At 39.8% G+C, this 25674-nt stretch overlaps 1 protein-coding gene across 2 annotated transcripts in view; it reads right to left on the bottom strand.

The window, feature by feature from the left end:
• The window catches only part of DOCK2 (dedicator of cytokinesis 2), a 494284-nt gene that overhangs the window by 449546 nt on the left and 19064 nt on the right, over window positions 1-25674 (bottom strand). For both annotated transcript variants that reach the window (XM_034779264.1, XM_034779265.1), the window contains exons 2-4: window positions 16353-16436; window positions 6609-6649; window positions 335-390 (exon numbers count right to left, since the gene is read on the bottom strand). In XM_034779264.1, coding sequence (XP_034635155.1) covers window positions 335-390; window positions 6609-6649; window positions 16353-16436 — 181 coding nt within the window. The remainder of the gene's footprint in view (window positions 1-334; window positions 391-6608; window positions 6650-16352; window positions 16437-25674) is intronic.

The following is a 25674-nucleotide window of genomic DNA, read 5'->3' as shown; positions in this document are numbered from 1 at the left end:
AACCAACAGTGAAGTATTTCTCACTTAATGTCCTAGAACTTAGTTCTTAGACAGTGATGATCCATCCATTAGTAAGATTAAATGACAATTAATACCTACGTTCTCTGTCTCCTTAGCTTGTATAGTTAAAACTAATCAGATAGTTTTATTCCTTTTTAATGAGGTTGCAAGTGTGTTCACAATTCAGTTATTCCATTCCCACTTCCCAATTAATAAAAGCCCAGTATAAACTGAAGAGTCATGTACCAAGTAGATATCTACTTTCATTTTAGATAGAAGCAGTCTAAAATTCAATAATGTCAGTTAACCAAATGCAACAGTGACAATGAAATACCTTTTCTTTTCAACAGTAACTTCTTTGATGTGGATAAAAGATTTCGGAAATATTCCCTATTGGAAACAAAACCAAAAACAACACACATTTGTCATTCTACTCCAGTGTTTCTTAAAACAATAAATTCAAGTTATTCCAAAACACTACACCATGCCATTACCATAGTGATTTTCCCTGTTTATTAACCATAGAAAGCAGACCATAAATGTGCCTTGAAGTCCTCCAATGAGGCAACCAAACCCTGGGTTTTGGTCCAAAGTTATTTATACTTCAAACACATAGCTGGTGGTACTTTTGTTGCCACCTCTCTCTTTTTGCAACAATAAGATAAAATAGACCCCTTAGGTACACACATAATGGTGATGTACTATAAATGGACATTTCCCCTTTATACGTCAATTCTGCTGCTCCTTAGGCAGTTGTTTGCAATTTTTACTGTGCCCCAAAGGCTTCCTACTGCAAAACACTAAGTATCTGTAGTCACCCCTCCTGCCCAAGACACTCACAAGGCTTCTGAGAAGTAAACAAGTCATTATTTATAGGAACTTTGATAAATATTGTTTGGTTACAACTGGATATTTTTAAGAGATCACAAGTTTGGTTGATAAAAGTAATGGTGCTGAAGTGAATACTTAGATTTATGAAAATCAATTGACTTGGTACTGTACAAGATTTTGATTCAACTAGAATGATATACTTCGAGATAGGTCAGTTAGCCAGTGTTCAATCCATTCCATGTGTCATGTTAATTTTTCTAATTGTAAACCAAGGTGGTCAGGGACACAATACCATACTCCAGATGTCCCTAAACTTCCAGCTACTGGAAGTTGGGACTGGATGTCAAGAGATGGATCACTCAAAATTCCACTCTTCTGTTCATTTCCTCTGCAGGATCTGGCACTGGCCCCTATGAGAGACTGGATACTGGGCTAGATTAACCATTGGTCTTACCCAGCATAGCCTTTCTTAAAAGGGGAATCATTATCAAGCTGGTATGTTTTGGGGAGGGATCCTGAAGGGATTGCTTCTTGGTCCTACACTATTTAACCTTTTCATCAGTGACCTGGGAAAAAAAGCAAATTACTGATAAAGCTTGCAGGTGACAAAGATTGAGGGAGTGGTAAATAATGAAGAGTCACTGACACAGAGTAATCTGAATCACTTGGTAAGCAGGGCTCCGGCAACATGCATTTTAAGACCAACAAATGTAAAAAGTCAGACCCTAGGAACAAAGAAAATAGGCCGTCCTTACAAGACTTTATCCTAGGACACACTGACTTTGAAAAAGACTTGGCTCTCATGATGGATAATCAGCTCAACACAAGCTCCCAGTACGATGCTGTGGCCACAAGAGAGCTAATGCGATCCTTGGATGTATGAACACAGACATCCCAAGTAGGAGCAGGAAGGTTATATTATCTCTGTATTTGGCACTGGTGCAACTGCTAGTGGAATCACGTGTTCAGATCGAAAGTCCTCAATTCCGGAAGGATGTTGATATGAACATCAAGATTGGATTAATTCTATAAAATATGCTCTAGTTCAGGCAAGTCCTGTAGCTCACGTTATACAAGCAATCAAACTAGATGATCACAATGATCCCTTCAGTATTTAAAATGTATCTATAAACATATCTGGACAAAATCAGCAACGTTAGTGGTCTGAGGGAAACAGACGACAGAAATGGTAGAGTATATATCGACACTTCCATTGAAGTGAAGGAGCAACAGTCTGAAGGGAAGACGATGACTTAGTGGACCCAATCACCTCTGCCCAATAAATGGCTTTTGTGACAAATAACCTGTCCCTACCACCCTACAAAACGTTAAGCTCACAGTATGGGGCTAAGGCTGTGAGGAATCTGCAGGGTTTCTTGAATGAAACTGAAAGAGCGTCCCTTCCTTACACTTTATGGATAAAGGAAGCCATTTAAACTGACCATATGCCTTCTACATCCACAACCAGATGTGCCCACAAACAACTGAGATTTCAGTAATGTCTAGCAAGGTGCCAGGCACATGCTCTAGCAAGGGATTTTTCTCAAAAAACAGATTTGATTTTCTTATCGTCAATTGATCTCTGCAGACAACTGCTGAGTAGGCAAGGTTAGTTCATCTGATACATACTGGCACTGCAGCAACTGAGTTCTTGCATATTATCCTCAAGGAACCTTTGACTCTCTCAATCTGGTCTTTCGAGGAAGAAATCTCCCTCACGTTAGCAAGCAAAGCTGCTGATATGCCTAGATATGGTAACAGAGCTAGGATTTCTTTGGACTTGAAGGGATTAGAGCCAGCACATCATCTGTGACTGACACATCAAATGTAGCCTAATATGTTCCAGAAATTAAGCCTTTCAGACTTTCCTGGGAACACCCTTTAATTTCAAATGGCTCTCGCTCTAGATTTCAACTTGGAGATTTACTAAATTTTAAACCTCTGGAACATATTTGGCTAGATTTGATGTGTCAGTCAAAGATGATGTGCTGGCTTTCTATATCACAGCTCTCTTGCCCAGTGATTGGCTCAAGCTGGAAACTGAAATTGTTACCCTCCTAATTGTCGTACTACACATATTGAGTAACGGAATCTCATCTGCTGCCTCTTCTGCAGTGTACATCCTAACAGTTCACCTCTTTTTTGAAGGTGGTGGAGGATGAATACATTCATCAGTGTTTCTTGGCCCTTTTGTTTCATTGGGAAGGTCTCATAATACTATGTAGAGGAGTCTCTAGCGCACTTAACTTTGCAGGTTTCTGAATTTACAAAGTAGGTTATATACAAAAATCTACATTAAAGAAATTGAGATCTCAGTTTCAAATATTAGGAAGTGCTAGCATTAAGCTCATGCAAGCTCAGTTAGGCACCTCTATACATATATGTCTTATGATAAATGGCTCCCTCCCATCAGATAGCAAGTCTGTGGCAGTGTGTAATATACTGTTCAATATCCCCCCAATTTAATGAATATTCATTTTAATATGCACATTTTGGTGAATTAGTTGTACAACATTTGATAGAAAGACAGCCATATACAATTCTTTTGGGGCATAACGCTCAACACAAGAGAGTTCAAAGAATAGAGAGAGTAAAAAAACTTTGCAAATTGTTTAAGAAACATTATTGGCCCAATTCAGAATATTTTAGGCAAATAGTTCAAGTGCATCTGGATGAAAATTTTCACTGACCCGAATTTCAAAAAGGATGAGTAAGTGGCTAGTTCTGGTCTATATTTTAAAAGCAAGATTTTCAGGTTCACTTTAGTCTGTTAAGTCATTATCAGCATGAAGGACCAATTTCAACAGCAACTCCTGAGGCAGGAGAAGCTTCAAAAAGGGAGCAGCTCAAATGTCAAGGGGGTGAGGGGATGGGGAGAAAGAGGAGTGACTCTGCTTCCTCACCTTGATCTAGACAACACACATGCAGACAGCAACCTATTCTCTTCATGAAGATTCTGCTGAGGTGCTGCTACTGCACCAGCAGGTATCACCTCCTGTTCTTGATACAGTACCTGAGCATTGGAGGGCCCTCCATAGTACCTGCAACAGGTAGTAATGGCAGCAGGGGAGTCAGGTGGTCTACACATCTACTATTAGCACTATTATTTTTAGTGCTCAGATGGAACACAAATAAATAGATTCTACATATTTATAAAGAAAACATCATTTGCACTGATACCATAACTGATACAAAGAACAGGAGTACTTGTGGCACCTTAGAGACTAACAAATTTATTAGAGCATAAGCTTTCGTGGACTACAGCCCACTTCTTCGGATGCATCCACGGAAGCTTATGCTCTAATAAATTTGTTAGTCTCTAAGGTGCCACAAGTACTCCTGTTCTTTTTACGGATACAGACTAACACGGCTGCTACTCTGAAACCTGTCATAACTGATACAGGACTTCAAGTGACTCAGCCAGAGGTTAGGGGTCTATTACAGGAATGAGGGGGTGAGGTTCTGTGGCCTGCTATGTGCAGAAGGTCAGATTAGATGATTACAATGCAGATGTACCTTAGAGTCTATGAGTCTATGATACTCACTTGCTTAAAACATGACACCACGGGCACTTTAATAAAAGAAAATCAAACCTATAGGAGTCTGGTAAGTTTTATACAATACTTTTAACCTGGATCTCACCTGCCAACTTGGATCTCACCTGCCAACTGAGTAATTCATTTCTCAGTTAGGATTCTTTCTTTAGGTATTTGTAAAACAATTTACAAGATGCCTGTTGGATAACAGTTCCTTGCTTAATCTAAGAACATTAAAGTTGTAATTATGTCCATGTAAACACATCACAGTAAGTAAATAGCTGGTAACAAAGATGCAAATCTGTTCCAGTTTTGGCGGAGCCAAGTAGCAGTAATGTTTACATCATTCACATATTCTAATCTGAACACAGGGCAAAATGTTCTCAGCAAATTTGAAGAAACAAGGGTAGAGATATATGCTGCTCAAGTTTGATCTTATTATAGCTGATGGCTCCCCCTGCCTGAGAATAGCTAAAATTACTGCCCACAGACTACCTTGACCAGAAGTCACAAGAAAGTGTGCTAAACCAGCTGCAGACTCAGGATACATGAAGTGAGATTTAGACCAAAAGTGGGTGCATTCGGACGCAAAGGCAAATACTAAAAAACTTAACTAGTAAATGAAGGAGAGCAACAGATGATAGACTGAACACTTACTTCATAGTAACACCCAATCAAGATGGCTTATTGACTGAAACTGCAAGCTCAATGCTGAATCTTATGTTCATGGATCAATCTGTTCAGGGGCAGGTGGGCTAAGTTGTCTTCTGCACTTTTTAAAAGTATCCCCTGATCCTTAAGCATCCTCCTGTGAGTGGCTATACAGGATTTTTGTCCCCTTTCCCCAGACTAACAAGATTATGGATTTCCTTTATAATAGCTTTTGCCATTTTAGTGTGCACCTGGATCCACAGAAAGTATTAACAGCATAATTAGTTTCCAGTGACTGAAACATGCCCCTCCTAGGGACTGTAGTTTTGAAACTTGTTAAGAACATAATGATCAGGTTACTCAAAGCAGTGAAAATAGGACAAGAATTAGACCCTGTTAAGAAGGTCCTCCATGGATTTGGTTAGGCATTTATATTAAATGACCCAAACATCACTTTACTGACATTAGGAATGTCCTACTTCTCGGATATATTCATTTTCTGCGATAGCTCTGTTCTGAGACTTTCATACACCTGCAGGTAGTGCTGATCACATTTACAAATATTTCATCTCTTTTGCGATATTGACTACTGCTCCCTAGTAGTCTGCATGGTGTTTTATCCTAATAGTGGACTTATTTAAAAAAAAAAATCTGTGTTATCCTCCACTCAAACCCCCAAATAAACTTTTCGGTCTCTGTGACAAATTCAATACAAATCAAGTAAACCTCTAGGTATTTTTTACTGAACTCAGGTTCTTGAGTATGTCAAATGACAAGTTAACCTTGCAGGAAGTCATAACTGAAATGTATTATGTTTGAATTCATAACACAATGAAAGTTGAAGTTAACACAGTAACTACAAGCTAACTGAGGAACTCAGATTCTAACTCTGAAACATCCATGTTGACAAACATGCGCAAGACACCAAAACAATTACAGTTTAAGACTTGTGCTGTCATTCCTAGCCAATAACTTGAAGCTTGATGGGAATTTATATTGAATCTGGGCTTAGGAATGTTTGGAACGAATGCTGAAGCACTTACAATATTTTACAATTTCGCAATAAATTAACTTTTAACAAGTATTTCAGGTCACATCTTCATCAGCGCTCTTGACCTGGAGGCACAGCCGTTCTTTTCTCTTTGATTTGTTTTACACAATCCTCTCTTCTCTTCATATTTAAGAGCAAATTTCAGGTCAAATCCTTTTCACCTTACCCACCATGGAGTGTCCCACCGAACTAAAACAGAATGAGGTGGTTGGGCTAACTGATCGGGGGGAGGGATAGCTCAGTAGTTTGAGCATTGGCCTGCTAAACCCAGGGTTGTGAGTTCAATCCTTGAGGGGGCCACTTAAGGATCTGGGGCAAAATCAGTACTTGGTCCTGCTAGTGAAGGCAGGGGGCTGGACTCAATGACCTTTCAAGGTCCCTTCCAGTTCTAGGAGACAGGATATCTCCATTAATTTTTAAATTTAATTTAATTTAATCAGGATTTGATTCTTTGACAGCTCTGAAATAAACTAACACAAAGAAGTGAAGTTGTTTATTTTTAGCATAAAATCTTACAAGAATGTAAAGTACAGCCTTACCTCGAACCCTTTGTGTCTTACTAGGTATCCTTTGTACCAATCTGGAAAAATCGAGAAGAGAACAGAACTCAGTACAACGGAATACTTGCATAAATTGCACAAAAATAAATTCATATGATGTTTATTATCATCATTGCGTGTAACATAATAAAGCATGGAAAGTAACAGCAAAGCACGTTCAAGATTAAATATAGTACATCTAAAAATGTAAGGCCCTCCATTTCTTGTGTTTAGACAAAATCAAAGTGTGGGGCAGAAAGCACCCATTAGAGTAACTCCCCTTGTATGAATTTGGATCAATATTTGGTCACCCGGTGTTTATGGGATAGGACACATCCTGTACTCCCAACCCATTTATTCCTGGTTATTGTAAATAACCAAGTGTAGCCTATCAAGGCCCATTTACCCCGTATGTAGGAACTAAACATAAAACTTTCAAATCTGATCCCTTTGTGGTATCTTAGTCTTTAATTGATGATACCATTTCCACCCATGGTCCCTTTATGTAAGCACTGAAAATTATGACCCAAGGAAAAAATCTGCAAAAGACGACACTCAAAAAAAGTTGTAGGGAGTTTTAGCTTCTTTTGAGCAAGAAGAATAAAAGCTGTTCTTTTCTCAGGAGTGGCTTTACATGTAGGCATATATAATAGAAAACCACAACTCTGAACTCAACACAAAGCTATGAAGTACTAAATATATCAAACGCAAGCTAGAACAATTAAACCAAAAGGTGTCAAACCAACATGCATTCACTTCTACCTCCATTCCAAGTCTGCTTCTCTAGTGTTGCAGACAAAATAAATTCAGCTAGTCAGATTTTTCCCCTTCATATCATTTTTTGTGAATGCCTGAATGTTTTTAATGCCTTCTCCCTACTTCTCCTTAAGCTTACTTTCTACTGGCATCGTTTCTCTTGATTGCTGGTTCTGTTCTGTTCTTCTCTGCTATCTTTCTTCTTGTTGATCCCTTCTTCACCCATTTCTGCTCTATTAAACCTTTACTTTATTTGATGCCTACAGCAATGCTATTTGTAACAATTTTAATCGGCATTTACTCAAAGCAGCTTGCATTATGTACATAGAGACGTTCTGCTCTCATCTAACAAATTAGTTTTAAAACAACCCATTAAGTTTTCAGACTTGTGGGTCTAGTCTAGTATGTTCCCAGAATACCAGGTAATCTAGGTCACCACAATTCCCAAGACTTGATTTGCTTCACCTTTGTCATTACTCAGACGAAGATGTGACCTATGAATATCTGGTTACTGGATACTGACAGAAACAAGTATGCCCCACCCACTGTTAAACATCAAAATTTTGTAGTTGTTGCAAGAAGAACTAACCCTGAAGACTTCTGATATGCAGCTGAACGAAATAAGCAAAACAGGATGATAGAACGTACTACACAAGCAATACTGCAGAAATCAATAGAGATAGGTATTGAGGCAATACAAGGCATAGTAACATCTTCACATTCTAAACCCACTATTAATCACATAGCTCTCAAACATTCAATCACTCCCAACAAAGTACAAAAAGCAAGTCCTCTGTGCGCTCATTGCTTAAAAAAGTCTACCGAGGCCTGATAGTTCAGAGGAAGATTCAAATACATAGAGCTAAAGTGAGAGCTTTGAGAAATGCAGGACCATCACGGAGGTTTTACTCAATTCGTCAGCATGAGACTCATTCTCTTTTCATCAAAAAAAGCAGTAATAAAAAAGGGCTTGCCCCATTTATACCAAAATAAAGTTGGGATGGGACTTTGCAAGTAGTTTGAAACTTAAATGTTATGCTGTAATACAATTTGGAACGTATACAACAAACAAAAGAGATCTATGCCACCACCTTCAACAAAAAGCATGCTACAGGTCATAGTATATCTGGCAGAGAAACTGGGCCCACTGAGCTTTCAAAGCTGCTTTGTCCAAATATGCCCCAATCCTGCTATCTGATTGACACAAACAGGCCCATACGCTCATATGGATTCCCTCTAATTTGCATGGGATTCTATCTGGTTATTATGTACATCAGACAGCAGGCCACAGTTGGTTACTAATTGTCTGTGTTAACTATTTCACAGAGCTGTTAATAGCCAGGATATGAAGCCAAAATGATTACCCTGGCCCTCTTTTCTTAAGATGTAATAGAAATTGGTTTCACTATGGAAATTCCCCACAAGTACTTCATTTCTTGTTTTGAATTGCATTAAGATGTATTAACCTACAACCCTGTGAACATAACAAGTAGGGGTCACAAAAGGGTGCTAATTGGCTTCTAGCACCGAAGACATCAGGGCCACTGCACATTAGCTGCTAGTTCACATGCTCCACTACAGAAAGGTTTGCCAATCTCCATATAAAGCACTCTTGTTGTGAACAGCAGCACTCCTNGGGCTCCTCCCGTCCTCTTTTTTGCTTGTTGAAATATGGTAACCCTAATTTTGATGCCCTTTTGGGGGAAAAGAGAAGCAAGTTTAGACCTCCAAAGTCTGCCTAGAGAGGCCATCCAGGATCAATGGCTAGTGGAAACAATGCAAAGCTGTTCTTCAGCAGCTAGAAGGGCTGGGAGGGGCAGAAGTAAATCTTGGCAAGGCAGGCAAGGTAAGGAGGACTGGCTACTTCCTCCAGGAGCAGTTCTGGGTGAAGTGGCAACAAAAGGAAAGATCTCCCATCTTAACCCAGAAGTCCAGCCAGGTCAGGGCCCTAATTCTGACTGCACTTTTTGAAAATTTTGTTTTACATAGTAGAATTTAAAGCCCAAGTGGCCACCTTGAGTAGGACATCAATTGACTGCTGTAAAGTTAAAAGGAGCTTGCTTTGGGGGAATGCTCCACTGGCTCTGGCAAACCTGTCACATCCCCAGTCACTTCTGAGGGATGCATTTCTTGCCCAATGGGCCCATCACCATCCCTTGCTCAACTCCATTTTAGAGCCATGAGATCTCTTTTTTAGATGGGAAGGAATGACGTTTCTCCCCTCAAATCAAGACATACCAAACACTAGTAGTGCATACACCAACATCCTTTCCCAAGACCCTGTTGCCCTGTACAACCAGAGAAGAGTTCAGCTCTGCCCATTGGAATGAGTTGGGCTTGGATAGCTTCATATATATCCATTCCAAGGAGGCATGTAGGGAGGCATAGACTGGAACAGGCTTGTGGATCTACCATTAGAGCTAGTGTTTTTTTTTTTTTTTGTCAATTAGTAAATTTGCTGCAAAATATATATTTTTGGTGCACCAAAACTATTTGTTAATTTGGGCCTAATAGAGCAAATAGTTTCAGCTGAAAAAAGTGTACTGGGGTGGGGGAAGGGGATGTCAAATTGGTTTGTTAAAACATTTTTGGAATGTGTTTGGTTTTTCATTTCAAACGAGAAAAAACAAAGAAATCACTTTAACTACCATCCACGGTTACAGTGTCTGGTTCAAATTAAGCAGGCAGGGAAAGGACAATCAAGTTGAGCTGTGAATAAAATGTTTTTTCCCATCCTGAGAAAAATTTTCATTGTAAGAAGCTTCCTGTTCTGCACTGGGAGAAAACTGAGACCCTAGAATTTTTTTGTGCAAAATAGAGACCGCCAGCCCCAGGATTGCCAGAGTTTAGGGCACTCACCTGGGATGTGGAAGATGCAGGCTGTAGTTCCTACCCTACCAGACTTGCACCAGTGACTTGAACGTGGGTCTCACACATCCCAGGTTAGTGCAATAACTATCAGGTTCACACTCTCTCCAATTTCCCATCAGCTCTATAGTTAAACTTTGCAGGTTCTAGGGAGGTTGTGGGTCAGTACTTCTGTGCTTTTTTAAAGAGCCACCCTCCAGTCTACTAGTGAAAATATTTGTGCTCTAGCTGCTCATCATGCATTCCCTTTGCCTCCCCCTTGTTTTCATGCCATACTTCAAGATACCTTCATCTTCCTCCATGGCTCCACCAATTTCCTTCAAATTCCTCATTAAAATCCACCTGTTTATTTTAGCGTTCCAAGATTGATCTCCTCTCCAGCACTGTCTGATGTCATTTTCATTCCTCAGCATATTTCATTTGTGTTTTGTCTGCATTATACTCCAGCCCGTAGAGGCTGCAACCTTGTGCTTCATGGGTTTGTGAAGCAGTGTTCACATTTATGGCGTCTGGTAATAACTTACAAAACTGAACAGCAGCTGAACAAATGTGCAGAACAATAAAGCCTTCCCCTCTTAATTGTATTTTCTGTGTCCTAAGATGGCATTTTAAACAAGAAAAAGAAAAAAATTAAACACCACTGAACTACAGTAGCAATGTTTTCCAGTTCCTATTTAAGGCCAGCTTTAGGAAAAGGGGTAGAAACTTGTCATCATGGATGAATTAGTAGCTTGGTCCTGTGGACCTTGTGTATTTACAACTCCCACTAGTTTCAATGAGAGCAGAACTAGACCCAATGTTACCTGCTATAATCAGGATAGATTGAGAATTGAGTAGTAGAGCCACAAAGAGTTCACTTTTGCACAAGCCATGTTGTAATTCATTGTCGCGAGATGCTCTGGAGCAGTTTTGTTTATTAAATCTTTGCACTATAAAACATCTGTCTAATACTTCTCTTCCTTCACAGTATATATGCAAGTGTAACCACCACAGCTGTGGTTTTGGGTGGGAACCAGTCTCTTACAAGCTGCATGATGAAGAAATGAGGGGAGAAAAAACAAACACTTACCTACAGTAACTGTTGTTCTTAATGGTGTGTTGTGCACATGTATAATTTTACTGCATTTGCATGCCCCCAAAGCACTTAAGTCAGACTCTTGCCAGCAGTACTATTAGGTGGAATGTGCACCCTCACTCTCCTCATACATTGAGCTTAAGTCATAAAATGGGCATGTCCACCACTTCAGTTCCATCTCCCTCTAGTGAAGTTATTGTCTAAAAGTAGTGGGGCAGGTGGGAGGGTTGTGGAATGTATGAGCACACACATCTGAGAACAGTTACTGTAGGCAAGTAATCCATTTCTCTCCTTCAAGTGACATATACATTCTGCTGCCTCTGTAGCAGTTTCCTTACAGATAGTAGGATTTTGAATTATCTGAACCGAGACTGCAATGCTGACTTGCTGAAGCTCGGCTGTTCGAGAGCCTAAGTTATGTACAAATGACTACGTTTCTGCTTTACAGATATCTGTTATCAGAACATTGTTCAACAATACAGAGGAAGTGGACTGAGCCCTGGGGGCATGAGTTGGGGGGGGGGGTTTGGTGGTGAAGAGATTTTTGCAAGATTGTAATCAAGTTTGATACTGTCAGAGATCCAGTGAGATATGTTGAGCTATCACTGATTGGTCCTTTGACTCTCTCTGCATGGGCTATAAAGAGCCTGGGATCACACTGAACAACAGTGCGATCAAGGTGGAACAGCAAAGTTTTGTAAACATCCAAGGTATGAAGTCTTTCTTCATTTGAAAGAATGAGGTTTTGGGGGAAACACTGGAAATGAATAGATTGGTTCTGATGAAAAGATGACACCACATTTTCAATGAACTTAGGGTGTCATCTGAAAGGTACCTTGTCCTCATTCATAGGGGAAAAAAATTAAGGACAGTTAGTTAGCAGAACTCGTAGCTGAGACACTCTTCTTGCAGAAGTTATTGCCTCCAGAAATATAATGGTGATGTTACTAGGGGTTTTAAAGAGTCCATTAGCCTTTAAAGACTAGGTTAAGATCCCATGATGGTACCTGGTCAGATACTAGACAATATAGACATGGACTAGTTTTTTCAGAAATCTGGATACTGGAGGGTGAGAGTTGGGGTTATTTTTTCCAATGTACATTACTTTACATTTATCCACATTAAATTTCATTTGCCATTTTGTTGCCCAATCACTTAGTTTTGTGAGATCTTTTTGAAGTTCTTCACAGTCTGCTTTGGTCTTAATAATCTTGAGCAGTTTAGTATCATCTTCAAACTTTGCCACCTCACTGTTTACCCCTTTTCTCCAGATCATTTATGAATAAGTTGAATAGGATTGGTCCGAGGACTAACCCTTGGGGAACACCACTAGTTACCCTTCTCCATTCTGAGAATTTACCATTAATTCCTACCCTTTGTTCCCGGTCTTTTAACCGGTTCTCAATCCATGAAAGGACCTTCCCTTTTATCCTATGACAGCTTAATTTACATAAGAGCCTTTGGTGAGGGTCCTTGTCAAAGGCTTTCTCGAAAGCTAAGTACACTATGTCCACTGGATCCCCCTTGTCCACGTTTGTTGACCCCTTCAAGGAACTCTAATAGATTAGTAAGACACGATTTCCCTTTACAGAAACCATGTTGACTATTGCTCAACAGTTTATGTTTTTCTATGTGTCTAACAATTTTATTCTTAACTATTGTTTCGACTAATTTGCCCGGTACCAACGTTAGACTTACCGGTCTGTAATTGCCGGGATCACCTCTAGAGCCCTTTTTAAATATTGGCGTTACATTAGCTAACTTCCTGTCATTGGGTACAGAAGCCGATTTAAAGGACAGGTTACAAACCTTAGTTAATAGTTCCGCAACTTCACATTTGAGTTCTTTCAGAACTCTTGGGTGAATACCATCTGGTACCGATGACTTGTTAATGTTAAGTTTATCAATTAATTCCAAAACCTCCTCTAGTGACACTTCAATCTGTGACAGTGCCTCAGATTTGTCACCTACAAAAGCCGGCTCAGGTTTGGGAATCTCCCTAACATCCTCATCCGTGAAGACTGAAGCAAAGAATCCATTTAGTTTCTCCGCAATGCCTTTATCGTCTTTAAGCGCTCCTTTTGTATCTCGATAATCAAGGGGCCCCACTGGTTGTTTAGCAGGCTTCCTGCTTCTGATGTAATTAAAAAACATTTTGTTATTACCTTTGGAGTTTTTGGCTACCCGTTCTTCAAATTCCTCTTTGGCTTTCTTATTACATCTTGCACTTAATTTGGCAGTGTTTATGCTCCTTTCTATTTGCCTCACTAGGATTTGATTTCCACTTTTTAAAGGAAGTCTTTTTATCTCTCACTGCTTCTTTTACATGGTTGTTAAGCCACAGTGGCTCTTTTTTAGTTCTTTTACTGTGTTTCTTAATTTGGGGTATACATTGAAGTTGGGCTTCTATTATGGTGTCTTTAAAAAGCACCCATGCAGCTTGCAGGAATTTCACTTTAGTCACTGTACCTTTTAACTTCTGTTTAACTAACCCCCTCATTTTTGCATAGTTCCCCGTTTTGAAATTAAATGCCACAGTGTTGGGCTCTTGAGATGTTCTTCCCACCACAGGGATGTTGAATGCTATTGTATTATGGTCACTATTTCCAAGTGGTCCTGTTATAGTTACCTTTTGGACCAGCTCCTGCACTCCACTCAGGACTAAATCTAGAGGTTCCCATACCAGCTGCTCCATGAAGCAGTCATTTAAAGTATTGAGAAATTTTATCTCTGCATTTCGTCCTGAAGTGAAATGTTCCCAGTCAATATGGGGATAATTGAAATCCCCCACTATTATTGAGTTCTTAATTTTGATAGCCTCTCTAATTTCCCTTAGCATTTCATCATCACTATCACTGTCCTGGTCAGGTGGTCAATAATAGATCCCTAATGTTATATTCTTATTAGAGCATGAAATTTCTATCCATAGAGATTCTATGAAACATGTGGATTCACTTAAGATTTTTACTTCATTTGATTCTACATTTTCTTTTACATATAGTGTCATTCCCTCCCCCCTCCCTCCCCCCCGCACAACCTGTTCTGTCCTTCCGATATATTTTGTACCCCGGAATGATTGTGTCCCATTGATTGTTCTCAGTCCACCAGGTTTCTGTGATGCCTTTTATATCAATATCCTCCTTTATCACAAGGCACTCTAGTTCACTCATCTTATTATTTAGACTTCTAGCATTTGTGTACAAGCACTTTAAAAACTTGTCACTGTTTATTTGTCTGCCCTTTTCTGATGTGTCAGATTCTTTTTTATGTGAATGTTTATCATCTGATCTGGCCCTCACATTTATGATACCTCAAACCAGTATTGGAGGACTTACTGGAAGGCTTCTTCTGAGAAGATTAAGATTTTGAGCACTTGTCAGCATCAGAAAGCTTCAAGGAGGCCAGTGGCGAAGATGAAAAGCATTATTTTTCACCTGACTTGTGCTTTGAGTTGCTGGTGGCTGGAGGAACATTTCTCATGGATTTAGAATCTGTCACCTCATGTTTGGGATCTGGTTTCAATGCAGGACACATTCCTCTTTCATCAGATGAACTTCTAGACAAAAGTCCCTCTGCTTTTTTATTCTATACATGCAAAGATTTTCAGAGTACACTGGCTAACCAAAGCAAACAGCCACAGAGAACTCCAACTTTCACTGAGAGGAGATGGCAGACAAGGAGAGCTGGGGTACATATGCCACCTAGTGGTACTACTGGCAAAAATCTTCAACTCAGGTGCATTGGGCACACACACACACCTGCAATTTCCAGTTTGCATCAAGTTCCAGTCTTATGTTATTCCTTTTTGCATCTTCCCATCTTAGTTCTGTCTTACTTCCACCCTTTGTCCACATACACCAATAATTTGGAGCAACTCATTCAATGTTAATGATGTGCAACTAGTTTTAAATTTTGGCCAGCATTATTTAATGCATGCTAATAATCATTGTTTGGCACTTGAGGTAAATGGAGTGAGATGTTTTGATTTCTAAAAAGTGTTTCTTGTAAGGCAGCTCTGACATACAAGAAGAGTGAAATATTATGTATTAAAGAAGTTCTTTGTGTTAAGGGGGAATTTTAAAACATAATAAACCTCACACACATACAACCCATGTATTATCTTCAAAACTCAATTCTTCCATCAAATAAGCACAGTGCACCTAAGTGGGGCTGACAACAACCTCAACTCTTTATCCACCTGGATTCCTTCATCCTTAATGTTTTGCATGAAAACCACATACACTTTAACATTTCTGACAACAGATGTCCAAGGATGAATATACTCTGACCCAAAGAAAGCAAATTTAGACTAACCAAGTACAGCAGGACCTATCCTGGTTTTGAAACTCTTACAATATTAAATGTTGTTTTTGTAGTTGTAGTACATTATGTGCTTCTTGGTAGAACAGGTAGATCTAGATGTAAGACAATCCATCTTAACATCTGTGTAACTCTCATCAGTATACTCACAGGTTGAAGGGAAGTAGGGGAAGGGAAAATAAGTTGAATACCCCCTTTCCTTTACCACTAATTAGATGAAAAACCTGAAGTTGAAACTCACTACATCCTTTCATGTTAACCAGGCTTTTCCCAAACACACAGGTGATAAACTGGCTTCATAATCATGTGGTAGGTTTCAGGTGACTTGCATTAGTACATCCTATTTATTGAAATCAATAAAATAAAGACAACTGGCCAATGAAAGCGATTGATGCTTTATTGCAAGTTGAATGGTCAACTGAAATAAGCAGATTGGAAACAGCTTAGTTTAATTCTGAGACTTGAAAAGTATTCATTAATGAAATTAATAAATTTGTTAGTCTCTAAGGTGCCACAAGTACTCCTGTTCTTTTCACAGATACAAACTAACACAGCTGCTACTCTGAAACCTGTTATTAATGAAATAATTAGCCCTGTTTTCCCAGGAATATGTTAATGTAATACTGGTTGATGACGGAAAGCACATGAGGAAATGTGATATAAATGTAAGTTTTCAATGCAAGTAATTGAAAAGAGACACTATATTTTGAATGCAAGTGACTTACCTTCACAGGACTCTAATATATGGACCACATCACCAATCTGCAGAGGTAACTGTGATTCTCCTGCACCTTTAAAGTTGTATATGGCTGCAAAATTAAAGGACAAAGTATTCAATGATTCAAGTAGCGCAAGTCATACTTTTCAATTAAATAGAAAAGTAAGCTATGAGTGATGTTAAGATTTTGACTCCACAATGAATAGACTAGGGAGGACAAGACAAATTATAAATTATATGATGGGGCTATGATTTCAGCAAACAAGTTTCTTCTTTTCTTATCTAACCTAAACACTACCTGAAAAAAAGACAAAAAGAAGCTATGCATTGCTGGTAGTCAAAAGAGGATTGTGTATACATTTTCAAAAGATCATCATCATCACTAGGAATTTAAAGATAATGTTGTGGGAAATACTTTGGTGGTCACTGCCCAAATTCAGCCAAGCATTTAAGAACACGCTTAACTTTAATTACTTGCTTTAGTGTTTGCTGAATCAGGGCTTGTATTTTCCCATTATACATAGTTGTTAAAGCAAAACATGTAATGTATTGAGCGGTTTTGGTCAGGGTTTTAGCCAGAGTTTATTTTGCACATGCATTAGGGTCCCTACTATGATCCAAACACTCACTCTAAATATATATGCACACATTGAACACTTATGCATGCATATAAGTCTAAATAGCTATTATATATGCACAATTGAAGTTCAGGTGCAACAATAGAAAAAAATGCCTGCAGACTATGATTTTATTAATTCAAGCAGCTAAAAATGTTCCTAAGGTAAAGAGTTCAATCTTAAAGCAAAATCATGGCTAATACAGAGAAAGCGGAAAAAGTCTAGTTGTACTGTTTTTAGGACATTTGAATTGCCACAAAAATACTAGATGCTAACAATCTTGCTAACCAAAAGCAAGTAATTCAAATGTGGTTTCAAAGCACAGAAATGAAGATGAGAAGTGGAACAGGTTTCAAGAACATTGTAATAGGCTTTTTCAAACAGTTGTTCATTATCTTTGAGGCCTACAGGATGTGGGCTGGCAGGGTAAGTGTTTGGCTTTTTGTGTATGCAGTCTCCTAGGGGCTGGATGATAGAGGCACATGCTACATAGCGAGAGTGTGGCTAATTAATAAACATCCCACAGAGATCTTGTTAAATGTTTGTAGGGCTGAAACCTTTGTTGTATCAAAAGTAACTTCAATGCAGATATCTATTGCAGAATCTCTGATCTACACTGAAGTACACATTACTCAATGGTCATTTTTTTTAGTTCCATTCTCTTCTCCTCCTAGAACATCCCTATTCCCCCCCACCCTGCCTCACCCCAAAAAAAAACCCAACAAAAAAAAAAAACCACAGAGTACATCAAACCCACAAATTTGCAGTGTCTGTAGTTGAAATGAGCATGATCCAGAGGCACAGCTTCTCTTCAGCATACGTAATTACCTTTCTGTCCTATTTTGCTCCCCTTTGCACTCATGCAGCAGAAAGGCACCTGTGGCCTACTGTTACAGGACCATGAATTCAAGTAAATAAGCTGTATCTTAAATATATATTGCTGAGATCAACTTTGCCTTTCATAAGGCTATCAAGTTGCAATGGTGTAGCTGACAGCAGAATACTGTCCATCATACTCCTTTAAAAAGAAACTCCATTTTATTCTTTTAAAGTTCTTATCTCCTGTAGTCCAAATTCTTCCTTTCATTTGGCCTTCTGTTTTGTTAATACTTTATTGACCTCCTTGCTCATGTTTTCATCATCTAGTGCAGCAGCCGTCAAACTGTGGGTCAAGACCCCAAAGTTGGTCGTGACCCTGTTTTAATGGGGTCACCAGGGCTGGCATTAGACTTGCTCAGCCCAGGGACAAAGCCCAAGCCCCACCGCCTGGGGATGAAGCTGAAGCCTGAGGGTTCCAGTCCTGGGTGGCAGGGCTCAGATTACATGCCTCCCTGTCTGGGACTGAAGCCCTTGGGCTATGACTTCAGCCCCGTTGCCCGGGATGGTGGGATTCAGGCTTTATCCTCTTCCCCACCCCACCCCCCAGGGTAATGTAGTGATTTATGTTGTCAGAAGGGGGTTGCAGTGCAATGAAGTGTGAGAACCCTTGGGCTAGTGCTATTGTGTTGCTTTCAGTATGGTGCACCCAATAATTACTTTTTGAAAGCTTTCCATTCCCTCAGTGTCCCCTGCCATCACCTGAAACACTTCTCTCCCTAAAAGCTTATCCCATAGTCCTACCCATATTTTTTCAAGATCTGTGGACTTGCCACATTCCCTTACTCTTAATGTTAAAGGCATTTTCCCTGACTTTTGATTTATCTAGTGTCATTGATTTGTAGGTGGTATTCCCCTATATTTCCAGCCTAAAAACGAAACTGAATTTCCTTCCCCAAATGGCTTAAGACCTACTACTTTCTCTTAGAATGATTTATAGTAATGTGTATTTAATACTATGTTATTTAACATTTGTTTGAAGTGATACAATATTGTGTAAGCAAAAAGTGTTCTATTGCTAAGCTTTAAGTAAACAGAGTTCATCCTGCTATAAAAGGGTGTACTTGCCCTTTAGCACCCCCTGCTGGCCACCTGCAGTGTCCTGCCAGCATTTCCTTCTGTCCGGGCCCCTTAAGAACTCCATACAGTCCAAAGGTAAAGATACAATTCCCCTGTTTGGGTTGTACTCTACTCAATCCAAATAAACTTGATATAAAAGTCTCTTCCAGCTCCAGACTCAAAATAAAGTCTCCCTGGCCTGTAGTCTCTCCCCTCAGGTTCTGGGCTTGAACAAACCTCCTTCTGGGCTCTCAATAATTCCAGCAGCTTCTCTCAGGAACCCTTCATGCAGCTCTCCATGTAGTTCTTTCCCTTACCTTCCTGGGCTGAGAGAGGTCCACAGATAGTCCTTTCCCCTGCCCGTCTCCTCCATCCTGATGGAAGGCACAGAATATATACAGCCTTCTTCCCAGTGCTTTTTCCAGTTGGCTGGGAGAGGGGGCAGCCTTGCCTCATCAGCTCTACAAGGCCCCTGATTCCAGGCCCTAAAGAAACGGGCTGGGTTTTCACTAAGTTTTCACTGTTCCCCAGTGCCATCTTCCTTCTCCCAACTCCTAGTTCTCCCTTCTTCTAGGTCTTCATCCCCCCTAAAAATTCCCAGAAGTAAAAGGGATGCACCATGGAACAGATGTCACCTGGCCACTAGTCCTTATTACATGTAAGTGGGCAGTCACAGTGTTGCACATACATTTTGAGTGGCGGTGGGAAGTTTATAAGCCATTTTTCACTAGCCACTCTGTAAACACACTAAGTATATCATGCCAAGAAAACAGAGTATAGGAGTATAAAATCTATCTGTGCAAGGCTTCCAACTGGATCATGCACACCTTACACAAGCACTACAACTTAAGAGACAATACCCAAGCTGTCAGAGCTTAGCAACAACTCCAAAACTAAGAGCTACTCAAGAATTTGCTATGATTGCTAGTGTTCCACTGCTGCCACCCTGCACATAAAAGCTTTTGTTAGGAGTATCTGAGCAAAGCAACATAATTCAATGTGCGCTGAGGCAGCCTGTGATGATGCATGTCATATTGGCCTATGTTTTACTTTACTGTAACCATTTTATCCCTGAGCAGCTTGCCCCAGAGCCAGCTGCTTGGGCGGCCCTGAGGTCAACCATACCGTCTCTTCCCCCTGCCCCCAGAAGCCACAGAGGTCGTGGAAAGTCACAGAATCCGTGACTTCCGTGAGCTGCGTGACAAACACAGAGCCCTAGCCAAGATTAATTTAGTTTTCACCTTTCACTTGAAATATGCATTCCTCCACTACTGGTTGCCTTGTGTTAAATAAAAGCCAAAACATTATAGATACTAACAATCATCAATTCATGTTGTGAACTAGTTTTGCCTCCTGTTAATTGCTTCCTTTAACACCAGTTAATATGTTGAAAAAGCACAATAACTGACAAAGGAAGTGGCTTAGTTTGCAGGCTAAACATTTTCTAAATGAGTAAGTGGAAACTTACAGACTAAACAGATTTCTTGGTTGAATTTTGATTGCTTAGTTGAATGAGTTTATAAAGACTTTATATTCTTAATATAGGGCTGTTTAAAGCCCAAATACACATAAATATATAACCTATTACATAGTATAAATTATCTGCAAACTGCATATATTTGAAAAAATACCAACAAAGCCATTGACTGCATCCCTGATCATCTTGGCTTATAGCTATTGAGGGATCTATCCTTCATGAACTTATCTAATTCTTTTTTGAATGTCATTAGAGTTTTGACCTTCACAACATCCCCTGCCAATGAGTTCCGCAGGTTGGCCATGTGTTCCGTGAAGTAATACTTCTTTATGTTTGTTTTAAACTTGCTGCCTATTAATTTCATTAGTGAACCATGGTTCTTGTCTTACGTGAAAGAATAGCACTTCCTTATCCACTTTCTCCACACCATTCATGATTTTATAGATGTCTATCACATCCCCTTTAGTCTCTTTTCCAAGCTGAATAGTCCCAGTCTTTGTAATCTCGCCTCATATGGAAACAGTTCCATTCTTCTAATAATTTTTGTTGCTCTTCTCTGAACCTTTTCCAATTCTAATGCATCATTTTGAGATGGAATGACCAGATCTCTATGCAGTATTCAAGGTGTGGGCATACCATGGATTTACATAGTGGAATTGTGATATTTTCTGTCTTATTGTCTATCCCTCTCCTAACAGTTCCTAACATTCCGTTAGCTTTTTTGACTGCCATAGCACATTGAACAGATGCTTTCAGAGAACTACCCTCAATAACTCCAAGATCTTTCTTCAGTGATAAACATCTAATTTAGACTCCATCATTTTGTATGCATAGTTGGAATTATGTTTTCTAATTTGCATTTATCAACATGGAATTTCATCTGATATTTCTTGCCCTGTCACCCACATTTGTGAGGTCCCTTTGTAACTCTTCACAGTCTGCTTTAGACTTAACTATCTTGACTAATTTTGTATCATCTGCAATTTTTGCCACCTCACTGTTTACCCCCTGTCAAGGCTGTATCCGCACTTTGAACTTTAGGGTACAAATGTAGGGGCCTGCATGAAAACTTCTAAGCTTAACTACTAGCTTAGCTCTGGTCCCGCTGCCACCATTCCCAATGGATTCCCTCCCTGGGAAGCCTTGAGAAACCTTTCACCAATTCCCTGGTGAATACAGATCCAAACCCCTTGGATCTAAAACAAGGAGAAATTAACCATTCCCCCTCCTTCCTCCCACCAACTCCTGGTGAATCAAGATCAAAACCCCTTGGATCTTAAAACAAGGAAAAATCAATCAGGTTCTTAAAAAGAAGGCTTTTAATTAAAGACAAAAGTAAAAATCATCTCTGTAAAATCAGTATGGAAATTAACCTTACAGGGTAATCAAACTTAAAGAGCTCAGAGGACTCCCCTCTAGTCTTAGGTTCAAAGTACAGCAAACAAAGATAAACACTCTAGTAAAAGGTACATTTACAAGTTGAGAAAACAAAGGAAAACTAACACGCCTTGCCTGGCTATTTACTTACAAGTTTGAAATAGGAGAGACTTATTTAGAAAGATGTGGAGAACCTGGATTGATGTCTAGTCCCTCTCAGTCCCGAGAGCGAACGCCCTCCCAAACAAAGAACACAAACAAAAGCCTTCCCCACCCCCACCCCCAAGATTTGAAAGTATCTTGTCCCCTTATTGGTCCTTTGGTCAGATGCCAGCCAGGTTACCTGAGCTTCTTAACCCTTTACAGGGAAAAGGATTTTGGAGTCTCTGGCCAGGAGGGATTTTATAGTACTGTACACAGGACAGCTGTTACCCTTCCCTTTATAGTTATGACACCCCCTTTTCCAGATCAATTATGAATATGTTGAACGGCATTGGTACCAATACAGATTCCTGGGGAACCTTGCTATTTACCTCTCCCCACTGTGAAAACTGACTATTTATTTCTACCCTTTGTTTCCTGTCCTTTAATCAGTTGCTGATTCATGAGAGGACCTTCCCTCTTATTCCATGACTGCTTACTTTGCTTAAGAGCCTTGGGTGAGGTACCTTGTCAAAAGTTTTCTGAATCACCCTTGTCCACATGTTTATTGACCCTTAAAGAATTCTCATTGGTGAGGCTTGATTTCCCTTTACAGAAGCCATGTTGATTCTTCCCCAACAAATATTATTCATCAATGTGTCAGATAATTCTGTTCTTTACTACAGTTTCAACCAATTTCCCTGGTACTGAAGTTAGGCTTACTGACCTGTAATTGCCAGGATCCCCTCTGGAGCCTTTTTTAAAAATTGGTGTCACATTAGCTATCCTCCAGTCATCTGGTACAGAGGCTGATTTAAATGATAGGTTATATACCAAAGTTAGTAGTTCTGCAATTTCACCAAAGAGTTCTGAAGGAACTCAGATGACTAGCATATGCTCCTAGTGACTTATTACTGTTTAATTTATCGATTTGTTCCAAAACCTCCTCTATTGATACCTCATTCTGGGACCATTCCTCAGATTTGTCACCTAACAAGAATGGCGCAAGGGTAGGAATCTCCCTCACATCCTCTGCAGTGAAGACCAATGCAAAGAATGCATTTAGCTGCTCCACGATGGTCTCATCTTCCTTGAGTGCTCCTTTAGCACCTGCATCATCCTGTGGTCCTACTGGTGGTTTGGCAGGCTTCCTGCTTCCGCTTTACTTAAAAACTGACAGCAAAAATATATATAAATACACCTCTACTTCGACATAATGCTGTCCTCGAGAGCCAAAAAATCTTACCGTGTTATAGGTGAAACCGCGTTATATTGAACTTGCTTTGATCTGCTGGAGTGTGCAGCCCCGCCCCCCTGGAGCACTGCTTTACCGCGTTATATCCAAATTCGTGTTATGTCGGGGTTGAGGTGTATAGTCTTTTGCTAGTTGCTCTTCAAATCCTTTTTTGGCCTCCCTAATTATACTTGTACACTTGATTTGCCAGAGTTTATGCTCCTATTTTCCTTGATAGGATTTAACTCCCAATTTTAAGGGATGCCTTTTTGCCTCTAACTGCTTCTTTTACTTTGTTTAGCCAGAGTGGCTCTCTTTTTGGTTCTCTGGGTTTTTTAATTTGAGGAATACATTTGAGCTTCTATTACGGTGTTTTTAAAAAAAACTTTCCATGCAGCTTGCTGGCATTTCACTTTTGTGACTATTCCTTTTAATTTCCATTTAGCTAGTTTTCTCATTTTTGTGTAGTTCCCGTTTCTGAAGTTAAATGCTACTGAGATGGTCTCCATTGGTATGTCCTCACCACCATGACGACCACATACACATGAATGTTAGATTAAATTCTATTATGATTGCTATTACCAAGCAGTTCAGCTATAGGCACTAAATCAGGACTAAACCAAGATTTGCCTCTCCCCTTGTGATTTCCAGGACTAGCTGCTCCAACAAGCAGTCATTTATGTCTAGAAACTTCATCTCTGCATCCTGTCCTTCGGGGATATGTACCCACTCAATATAGGGATAGAAAACTCAATAATGGGGAATTTCAACTATTTTTACAGCCTCTCTAGTCTCCTAGAACATTTCACAATTAGCATCACCATACTGATCAGGTGGTCGGTCATATATTCTATTGCTATACTCTATGCTTTAATAATAAGAATTTCTATTCATGGAGAGCCTATGGTACAGTTTGATTCATTTAAGATTTTTATTATATTGGACTGATTTCTTGCACGTATAATCCCATTCCCCCACCAGCATGACCTACTCTGTCATATACTGTACCCTGCTATTACCGTGTCCCATTGATTATCGTCGTTTCACCAACTTTCTGTGATGCCTACTATATCAATATCCCCATTTAATACCAGGCAATCAAGTTCACCCATCTTAGTATTTCAACTTCTTGTATTAGTATACAAGCACTTATAAAATTTGTCACTGTTTAGCTGTCAACAATTATGTGATGTAACTAAATGGGACTTTTTCATTTGACTGACTGTCTTCAGTTCCTACCAGTGCTTTATCAACTTTTATCCTCTCCTCCTTACTGGGGCATGGAGAATCACGATCAATAGATCCTCCTCCTCAAAGCCCTTAGTTTAAAAACTCCTCTACAAACTTTTTCATTTTACATGCCAGTAATCTGGCATGGTTTAGGTGGAGCCCATCCTTCCCCAAAAGGTGCACCAGTTCCTAATAAACCTAAACCCCTCCTGCCTACACATCTCATCCATTGAGACCCTGCAGTTCTGTCTGTCTGTATGACCCTGCACATGGAATTGGAAGATTTCAGAGAATGCTGCCATGGAAGTCCTGGACTTTAATCTCTTACCTAGTAGCCTAAATTTGTCCCCAGGACTTCTTTCCTACCTTTCCCTATGTCACTGGTATCTACATGTACCACAACCACTGGCTCCTCCCTACGCTGCACATAAGATCTGCAATCTTTGCACCCATCAGGCAATTCAGGCAATGCATTTCTCCCAGTCATCACAAACCCAGATATCTATACTTCTAATGATTGAATCCTCCATTACTTTTACTGGTCTCCTCCTAATAACGGGATTCCCTCCCCCAGAGAGGTATCCTTAGTGTGGAAGGACGTCATGACAGTTGTTAATGCACCCTGCTCCCACTTTTCAAATTAACTACAAATATCAAAGGTCTATTAATTAATTGTATTGTGGTGGCACGTAAGCACCCAAATCAGGGACCCTATTATGCTAGGTATTATACAGTCACGGAACCCAAAGAATAGATTAAATTTTAAAAACAATGTGATGTGTTCAGGGTCCTGTTGGAAGTTAGATGTCATTTTGAATCTGCTTCCTAATAACCAATATTGACCTAACCAGGCACTAGTATTAGCATTATTGGCATGGACACTCTAGGTCAGTGATTCTCAACCTATTTGCCATTGTGGGCCGCATATGCAACTCTCTGCGTGCTATGTGGGCCACATCCACACTGTATTTATGCCATCTCTAGGGCCCTGATGATGTCACATGGGCCACAGCTGTGTACTGATTGGGTCATGGGTTGAGAACCACTGCTCTAGGTGAATGAGACATCGACAGTCAGTATAGTCTAACCATAGGCCACACCTTAACCAACAAGTCCTTCTTTGACCTGGGAGTACAGCTACCACCCATTTTCCAATGTAGTGACATATGCAAAATCTAGTCTTCTAACCCCACCCACAAATCCTTAACTAACCTCTCATCTCAGCTGCTCCTCAGATTTGGCTCAGTATAAAAGTCCCCTGCAGCCTAACCACTTTTTCTTTGTGACAGCAATCAAGCAAAGGGGTGCTTTAATCTGT

Source organism: Trachemys scripta, chromosome 8 (assembly GCF_013100865.1).
Source record: "Trachemys scripta elegans isolate TJP31775 chromosome 8, CAS_Tse_1.0, whole genome shotgun sequence".
NCBI lineage: Eukaryota > Metazoa > Chordata > Testudines > Emydidae > Trachemys > Trachemys scripta.
Note: the sequence above shows the minus strand (reverse complement) of the source record. Positions and strands in the feature narration are given on the sequence as shown.